The sequence below is a fragment of the Filicampus tigris genome, chromosome 11 (genome assembly GCF_054856515.1).
Source record: "Filicampus tigris isolate MCC_2025a chromosome 11, RoL_Ftig_1.0, whole genome shotgun sequence".
In the NCBI taxonomy this organism is placed as follows: domain Eukaryota; kingdom Metazoa; phylum Chordata; class Actinopteri; order Syngnathiformes; family Syngnathidae; genus Filicampus; species Filicampus tigris.
In genome coordinates, this window is record NC_141227.1 from 2,277,501 (window position 1) to 2,287,500 (window position 10,000).

Sequence of the window (10,000 nt, forward strand, 5' to 3'; positions counted from 1 at the left end):
GACAGGGGCCTGCGTTATTCACCGAGGCTCAGGTGAGACATATTTGTCCCCCCACAAAGAAACACCTTTGTTTACTTAAACTTTGTGATCGCTTAGTGATTCGCTTAATTGTGTTGTTTAAACGGTGTGGAGCTGCTGTTTTCAAGATGCATCATCATTTAGACACAATAAATTAGGTATGTTTTTCATGTGCTATTTATGATTTAAGTGACTTAAACGTGAAATACTTTGGATACAACTGCTTTGTCATGCACACTTCTTTTAACAGTATTAAATGAAATCTTAAAATGTTAGTCAACCCAAACATTTTTTTTCAAGAATGTGTTCTATGCAGGCCTACTAGCTGATCCTATCCTGATTAATATTGCGTTTGTGGAATATGACTTAAGTAGCAAAATCAACCCAATTTTAGCCATATCAGGGGCAGAAAATGACACCACAGTTGCCCAGGGCCCAAATAACGACCAATCATGGCTCAGCTTCAGAAAACAGATAAACTGTGATTGGTTGTTACCTGAGCCCTGAGCTCATTTTTAGTCGACAGAAGTGACAAAATAGCTGCCCACTGAGATGGCTAAAAACGGGTGGATTAACTCTGATTCCACAAATGCAATATTAACCAGAATTCCTGGTTTGAACTACTGGGCCTGCATAGAACATATTCTTATATAAAAAAAAAAAAACGTTTGGTTTGACTTCACTTTCAAAAAGCTTCAGTGTAACATGTAAATGTCTGACTTCCACTGTGTTTTTTTTGTTTTTTTTACTAATATGTCTCCCAGCAGTCACCAAGCATTGATGGGGAAAAAGGGATGCCATCATCTGTTGTTTCATTTACAGTGGGGAAAGGCAAGAAGAGCTTTTCCTGTATTGCTTGGTATGTTGTTAAATGACATGATTGATATTCTCTTACACTCTTTCCTCTCCTCTATTCAGTTAGATCCTGCAAAATGTAGATGCAAGAATTATGTAATTGCTGAAACAACTGACTGACGAGATGAACTGAAACATATTGGACCACCTTCCTCATACCCGACTTAAACTGTAAAATCTCTTTGCATTTGTTTGTTTCTTTTAACATGGAGGAAGAATGTGAGGATCATTCAGACCAAACCATGAAGGTGCTTGTGATCCAGCGTGGGGAGTAAGTACTGACTGGGTTAGCAACACGAACCAAGGCATGCATTCTGTTGACTGGGTTATTCTTTGCTATTATCTGCTTATATCCCATTACAGCTTCCAAGTGTACCCAAAAAGAAAAAAAAAATCCAAGAAGGGTGTAGCATAAACCTGTAATAACATTAGAAGCCCTACCCAACACCACATTTTGCCCACTTTTATGCTCTGTCCGAATGTGCATAAATGTAGGGCACTCAGTTACCCACAACAAACTTGGAAAAGTAGTGAACATCGACGATCACTCATCAGGTTAATATAGACCACAATGCATTACAAGCGGAAAAACAAAGCGATCAAGTAGTTATACACCGCGGAAATAATTAATTCATTTTATTTAATTTAAAATATGTAGGCTACAACACACAATAAATGGTTGGCAATCTTAATGCGCTGGTGCTTCATTATAGGCACAGTTCTCACATAATACACAACGAGTTAGTGAGCTAGCTGTACAAATCGACAAACTGAAGGAACTACTTTTTAGTGCTGGTTCTGACTTTATGGAGATGGAGAGGTTAGGGGATAAAGCTGGCCTTTTGGCCACACCTGAAACAAGCAGAGATGCACTTTGTTTACAAAGATATTTTATTTTAGATTTTGTATTTACAACTTGTTTGGTGTCCTGTTGTGGTTAATGGGTTGGGCTTGTTTGCCAGAAATTCCTTCACTATTAGCTGCCGTGAACACCCTCATTTTGGGTAATGTCACAGAGTGCTGAAGCTTTAAGTGAATATGAGGCCACTCTTGTTCAAGAATCACATCCACATATCTCCCAAACCAACATCAGTACGTACATTTCAGTCATGATCAATTAGAAACATTTTGTCACTGGTGATTGATTCTTTGTTTTTATTCTTTTGTTTTTCTTTTGTTTAGGTGTAACCAGAGATTGATGACTGCTCCAAGTGTCTTGCTATTGTTGGCGGGTCTTCTCGAAAATACACACCCTCAGCAAGTGTTATGTAATTGATATGAATACAGCGAAATAGACATCGAAAAGCATGTCATTTTTGTTAAATCCTTCGTAGCATTGCTTTAAAGAACTTTTGTCCCGTTTTTTTAGTTGTTCTGTTTTTTGCACTGGTTATTGTTTTATTTCTTTAGTTATCCTGTTGGAAATATTTTATTATTTTTTATAATTATTCTGCAGTGCCATCTGTTGGAAAATATGTTCAAAGGGGAAGTCAACCCCCCCCAAGATCTTTATAATAATACGTTCTATACAGCCCAACCAATCCAAACACGGTATTCTGCCTGATGTTGTGTTTGTGAAATATGAATGAAACAGCAAAATCCACCTGTTTCTATCGCTCTCAGGGGGCGGCCATTTCGCCACTTGCTGTCAACTGATAATATCATCACAGTTGTTCAAGGCTCACATCATGACCAATCACGGCTCACCGGTTTTCTGAAGCTAAGCTGTAATTGGTCGTTACCTGAGCCCTGAGCAACTGTGATGTCATTTTTAGTCGACAGTGAGTGGCAAAATGGCAAAATTGTAATAGTGGAGGCGCATACAACATATTAGTGTAGAAAAAAAAATGGGGGTTGACTTCCACTTGTGATTAATGTGATTAATAAATCTTAATCAGATGAGATGATTCATGATTATTGAGACATAATTGTGTTGCATGTTGTGGTGATCTGAGTGCTGTGCCACTATAGTGTCAAATGTCACTTGATTCATGTTTTTAACTATAAAGACAATTTATACACTAAAACATGTTATTTTGTGTTGTAGTGTTTTTCTATATAAACTTTAATAGGTTCTTATAAAAATTATGTGTGTTTTATTGAATACTTATTTGTATCATATATGAAACATTTTAGATTGCATGTATAAAACATATGTAGAACATATTAAAAACATATTCAAATTGCCTAAAATACTTGTGATATACTAGATGAATATATGAAATGAAGTGATTTCCTTTGTAACTTCAATATGTTCTTATAAAATTAATGTGTGTTTTATTGAATATTTATTTGTGTCATATATGAAACATTTTAGATAGCATTTATAAAACATATGTAGAACATATTAAAAACATTCAAATTGCCTAAAATACTTATAAATTGTTTACTAGATGAATATATAAAATGATTTTCTTTATGGGCCATTCTACTGAATTGGTTCAAATTCAGAGTTAGAAAATGTGTGAAATTTATATTTTATTTCAGAAAAACTTTGATTGTATTCATGTTGCACCATCTCTATGGGTCACAAATATAGTAAAAGTACAGTCAATTTTCAAATAGTATTTTCTAGCTTTTCCCTAATATCTTGCCTGTCCCGAAAATGTGTCACTACCGTAACACACAATTACAGAAGAATAAAAATAATTCTACTAGCCAATTCATATTTTTTTCCATTCCCCCTTCTACAGAGTATTTTTTATCAATTAATATATATGGTTTTGACAACAAAACCAATCAAAATGAATTTTTAACAGAATTTAATATGACTTTTTCTGAAATAAATCAAATTTTATATGCTATTTTTCATTGTAAAATGTAGAAAGTTGATCATATTGACTTCAAAAGTCATCATTAATTAAAACAAACATACCCTTAAACAATCATTATCAAAAATTGTTGGTTGATAATTCAATACTTTTTATTTTTGTCAAAACATCAGTTTTTTCGCTAGTGACTGCAACATTTCAGTAGTGACCATATTGTTGCTGCTATTGCAGTAATACTTTGTGTGAGGGTTGCATTGTAATCACTTAAGTAGTTTTGCTATATTTTTACTTGTAACGAGTATTATAACTAATGAAACATTATTTTTTCCATTTTTTACTGCTTTGTGCTGTACTCAGGGTCGGGGGGGGTTGGAGTTGATCGCAGCTGACTTAGGGCAAAAGCAGGGTACACGCTGGACCGGTCACCTGTCCATCACAGGGCTCTTCATCATTGAAAAACTGTGGTTTCACCTTCCAAATGAAAATTTGATTGGAATGACAAACATATTTGTAACATACATTTCCCAGTATGTATGTTCCCTCTCTCTCTGTTTTTTGAGAGACATCCAGTGGTCTTGTCTTTTGCTCCATGCTCTGCTGACTTTCCTTTGCTCTCTGCTGGATAATTCATTGGTGGATTTCAGCTTTCCTTCTTCCTTCCATCTCTTATTTCTTTCTCTTTATCTTCTCCTTTTATTAAATATTCTTTGGATTTCACAGGGTCATTGTAACCCTTCGGCTGTACTCTGTCTCTGCTTGGCTTTTTGGCATTTTGGTGTTTTTCCCTTCAAATTAACATAAAATATGAAATATAATATTGTTAAAATCAGAGAGATCTATGTATGACATATGTATCTATGTATTGTATTATTTAAAACTTACTTTATTAAAAAATAAACATCATATTGTCACTACCGAAACAATTATGTCACTACCAAAACGTTTCGGTAGTGACCGTTTCGGTCGTGACGTTTTATGATAGTTGTTGACAATACTCAACAATGTTAGGCACAACGTGGCTACCACAGACAGTTTTGAGCATGTGTACAGAGATAGAAAACAGTATATTTAGCATTAAAATCAAAAGTGCTCATTTTATTGCCGAAATGAGGTGTTCGGTAGTGACGGTCCTAAAAACCACATGCTGATTTTCAGACTTTGGAGGGCACATAACTTAATAATGCTGTCAACTAATTACTCGCCATGTGGCCAGTGATGAACATTAAGGTAATGTCTCTTACTGGTGAAATTTCTGGAGATGTGGCTATAACCAAGCCCTGCCTACAGACAAATACTCTTTGCGTTTCGGTAGTGACATGAAAAATTGGGACAGGTTTTTTTACAGAAAAACTTCTAATTTGAAAAGAATCTACAAAATCAATGTAAATCTTTCACCATACATTTAAAAGCAACCAAAATGTTCTATTAAAGTAAAGTGTTTTTTAAATTGGCAAAAATCCTCTACATTTTTTTTTCAGGAATTGAAATTTAGGAGTTAGAGATTGGGACAGCCACCTCCCAATAGGAAGGGACATATAAAAGATGACTTTTTATACATTCAGTTTAATGGTATCTCAATTAATAGAATGGCTCATATGTGTGTGGCATTTTCTCCTCAGCCTTTGTCCGTCATAACAATCGGTTTCTTTCATTTTATTTTTATTTGAATTACATACATGAACGATGATGGGAACGATGAAAAAGAGGTCTTTGAAGGAGAAACGCTCGAAACACAAATGCCTCATTATTTATGGATTTTTTAAGTATGTTCTTATGAAATTCATGTATGTGTTTTATTGAATACTTATTTGTATCATATCTGAATTGTATATTGAACTCATAATATTCATATAAGATTTTCTTAAATCCCCTATATGATTTATAGGTTCTTTCTGGTAAGAAATGGGCCATAATCACGTAGATAGTGTATGTGACATTTACTGCTAATCCTACTCAATTTGTATACGGATGATATGATGCTTGCCATATAAACCATATAGGACTTTTTTGTATGGGCATCCGACCCTCATCTTCAACTGTGTCAGCTGTTTCTTTCTTTGTGGGCAAGAAAGACAAGTCCCTCCGACTATGCGTTGATTACCGCAGACTAAACAACATCACTGTCAGGAACAGGTACCCCTCTCCATGGAACCACAGTTTTCACCGAATTGGATCTATGCTATGCCTATCATCTGGCCCACATTCAGGGGAGGGGCCTGAATGGAAGACTGCTTTCAACACACATCGGGAACACTACGATTTGGTCATGCATTTTGGTTCAACACATGCCCCGCTGTTTTCTAGGATTTTTGTCGATGACATCTTGCGGGACATGATTCGCATATTTGTTTTCTGAATCTGGTTGTCTTGATATTCTCTAGTTCCCATTCAGAACATGAGCAACATCTTGGGCAAGTGCTTCACTGCTTGAGAAAAAAGCTCTATGTGAAAGAAGATTAGTATAAGTTTCATGTGTCCAAGGGTCTGGGTTACATAATTACTAAGAGGGAGATTCAGATGGACCCTGCAAAGATAATTGCAGTCACTGATTGGCCAACACTTTCCTCCCCAAAACAGTTACAGCATTTTCTTAGCTTGATTTATCAAAAACTCCAATCTTATTGCAGACCCTCTTACCGCCCTCACATCTAACATCTACCTTTCGGTGATCGGTAGAAGCGGACATGGTGTTGTGTGACCTGAAACAATGTTAAACTTCAGCTTCAGTCCTCACTTACTCTAACCCTACTAGGCCATTTGTTGCAAAAGTGAGGGTTGGTGCAGTGCTCTTAGTGATCCCGGGAGGACAGTAAGATGCACCCTTGCGCCTTCATTTCAGACTTTTTCCAACCATAATAAACTACACTATTGGAGACAGAGAACTCCTCTCAGTCAAGATAGCCTTGGAGGAACGCCAACATCTGTTGGAAGGTGTAGAATGGCCTTTCATTGTCTGGACTGATCACAGAAACTAAGAATACTGTATAACCGTTCAGCCAAACGTTTGAACTCCCAACAAACCAGGTGGGCGCTATTCTTTGATCGGTTTACATTTACCCTGTCTCATCATAAGGGATGGGTATTGAGAATCTAGTGGAATAACCCGGTTTGCCCAGAATCATTCAGATTTTAAAATGTTGGTGTAAATTTCTAGTTTATTGTGCGGAAGAACCCACTGAACATGAATGAAGAAAGACCTATGGGAAACGTTTGAGCAGCTCGCAGCCCCTCCTCGCCGCCAGAGCCACGGTGCAGGTGCACAAGAGCTTGGCTGGGGCCCGTCCCATCTCAGTCCTCTTCCCAGTCAGCCCCACTGCCGCGTCAACAGTGCCGAGCACCTGATTTAGAACTGGTGCTGGTCAAAGTCAGAATCGGGCAAGTACGTCTAATGCCAACACTGAGCCAACAAGATAAATTCAAACTAAAACAGAGAGTCACCATACAAATGCAAATGTCCAGCTAATATTCAGCTTACTTAAGCTTATCTTATTTTATATTTTTACTTATCTTGCTTTTAATGTATTTATACTACATGATTTCGATTTTTGTAATTCTTTTCTGTAATGCTTTTGATGTTTTATGTAAAGTACTTTGAATTGTCTTGTTCATGAAATGTGCTATACAAATAAACTTGCCTTGCCTCATAGCATACATAGCATATACATGCATACATACAGATAGTTTCCTCCAAAAGTATTGAAACTGCAAGGTCAGTTCCACAGTTTTTTTTTATTTCTGTATACTGAAGACGTGGGGTTCAGTTCAAAAGATGAATATGAGAAAAAAGTTGAAGATTCTCATTTCTTATTTACATCTAGATGTTTTAAGCAGCTCAGTACAGATCACCTGGTTTTTGAAGCCACTTCAAGGAGATGTATGATGCTATTTTAAGATTAAGGTTACTAAAGGCATATACATGACAATACATTACCTTTAGCCCAATGGCAATCAAATTTCTTATGAAACCTGTGGTATTTTGGCGGCTATTTTTCTAACCCGGAAATAAGACGGAAACACGACGTCTGGTTCACTGCCTCTCCCCATTGTGGCTGCCGGGCCTTTGGTGACTTTATCTCAAAGCTGGTAGCGTGCATCGCCCAAACAGTAAGTGCAGTAACGGTGCTGGCTTCTGGAGGAAGTGGGCGTGTATTTACTCGGCAGGGGCAGTATGGGCGTGGTTGTGATGTGACAATGTGAGGACTCGGTCGTTTTCTTGGAATGGGCAGGGCTGGTGCTTAGAGAGGAGAAATGAACAAGAATGCTTTAAAATGGATGAATGGAGGAAAACACCACATAGGGGGGTGTTTTTGCTGAGCAAAAAAGCATTTTAACTTAGCTAAAAGCTCCAAAAAGTTGATTCAGCATGATACAGATATATCTCCTTTAAAGTGAATGAATGATGAGTGAATTTAATATTTGGTGGCGTAAGCCTTACTTGCAATAACTGCATCAAGCCTGCGACCCATTGACTTCACGAGACTGTTTTCTTAATTTGAAATGTTTTCCAGGCCTTTACTGTAGCTTCCAAGACCCTTGACATTCCACCCTCAACGTTTCTGGTGGCCCACCATGGAGGTAGACACTCAATTGTTTGTTTCATTCTGTGTAGCGTGTGAGCCACAGTAAAACTTCCACAAAACCCAGCTCTGGTTTTATTTGCCTACTTCCTATGCTCAGACATCGCCTTTGACTTTGTCACCGGCCTTCCCCCTTCAAGAGGTAACATGGTCATCCTCACAGTGGTATACAGGTTTCCTACAGCTGCTGACTTCCCCTACCCCCATCGGCTCGGGAGACCGCCAAATTTCATTAGTTTCAAGTTATTTCCAATATGGTTGTGTACTACCTACACATCTTCATCTACATTTTTCTCGATTTGGATCTAGTTCTAGTAGGGCTGAGCGATATGACTGAAAAGTATATCACGATATAAGTGTTTCATATTGGTCGATATTGATATATATTGGAATTTTTTTTTTTTTTTTTTTAAACTATTGAAAATAATGACCCGAAAAAAAATACAAAAGAAAAAATATAGGTTATTTTATTTTAACATAATACTTAACCTTTAATAATTGGTCAGTGTAACTATGAAAGAGTGAAATAAACTGGTCGATATAAAGATTAAATAAACTCAATTTTAAAGATAATGTGCTTAGAAGGGCTGAGAAATGTTTGAAGAACTGTCACAATCGAAGTATTTCATATCAGTCAATATTGATAATTATTGATTTTGCTTTAAACCTTTTCTTTAAATAACAGTTAACTGTTTTTTGTACATCATTATGTAGTGTAATGTGCAGTTTGTCCTCCACTAGTGCATTGTAAATGCTTATTTGCATTAGGTCTACCCCAAAGCAGTTGTTGACACATATATTAGCATTCATTTAATGTTCATCCAATGATAGTGAAGGAATACTCTCTTGCAGTGCATACATCATCGTTGACCAACCGTCTTAGGAATACTTTATCTTTTTAGCGGACTCATTATTGCCATAGTCCATTCATATTTTATTTGCTTGATTTTTACCTTGACTGCGATGCCGATGTCGGATAGGGCTAACTACTGCTAGCATGTCAAAGACAAGAACTCCTCTACTAGTACACCATGGCTCCATCCACAGGTTTTTAATAGGGTTATCATGCATAATATAATTTAATTGTAAGAGTTGTTCTGTGTCGAGTGGTCATTTATTCGAGCAAAGTTACGGCGCTCGCTTGCTGGACGCGAGCATAGCAGCGCACGGCCGCCGGGCCCGCGAGCATAGTAGCTCACGGCCGCCGGGCCCGCGAGCATAGCAGCGCACGGCCACCTGGCCCGCGAGCGTAGCGCACGGCCGCCGGGCCCGCGAGCATGCTCCGTTGAGTTAACAGCTTCTTCTAGTTGGTTTAAATGCTTCTTCCTCCTTTGGTTTAAAAGCTGCTTCTTATTTGGTTTAAACGCTTCTTCTTCATGTTTGGAGGTGGAAGCGCGCTGCCTACATCACGCACCATGCTGCCACCGGGTTTATTTTTCTTTTTTTTTTCTATCGAACGTTTTATCTAAGGCATTTTCTATTGGTGTCAATCGCGATACATATCGATATAGAATTATCGGTCCAGCTCTAAGTTCTAGTTCTATAAATGGAAATATCAAACCACAAATTTTCAGATAAGTAAACAGATTCATAGTCTGGACCAACTAACAAACTGTATTTGTTTGACCCATTTACCTAAGGATACAAATATGCTCACCTGTAAAATGAGGGTGAATGTTATCCCAGCACTGCAGATACCCATCATGGTGAAACCTCCAACCATAAGGGGCCTCCTCCCCAGCTTCTCTATGGTGAAACACTACAGGAGAACATCATTGA

The 10,000-nt window shown here is 37.5% G+C and overlaps 1 protein-coding gene across 3 annotated transcripts in view; it reads right to left on the bottom strand.

The window, feature by feature from the left end:
- Nucleotides 1-10,000, bottom strand: part of slc2a15a (solute carrier family 2 member 15a) — an 85,540-nt gene that overhangs the window by 21,016 nt on the left and 54,524 nt on the right. For all 3 annotated transcript variants that reach the window (XM_086044945.1, XM_086044944.1, XM_086044943.1), the window contains one exon: nucleotides 9,879-9,980. In XM_086044945.1, the coding sequence (XP_085901071.1) occupies nucleotides 9,879-9,980 (102 nt within the window). The remainder of the gene's footprint in view (nucleotides 1-9,878; nucleotides 9,981-10,000) is intronic.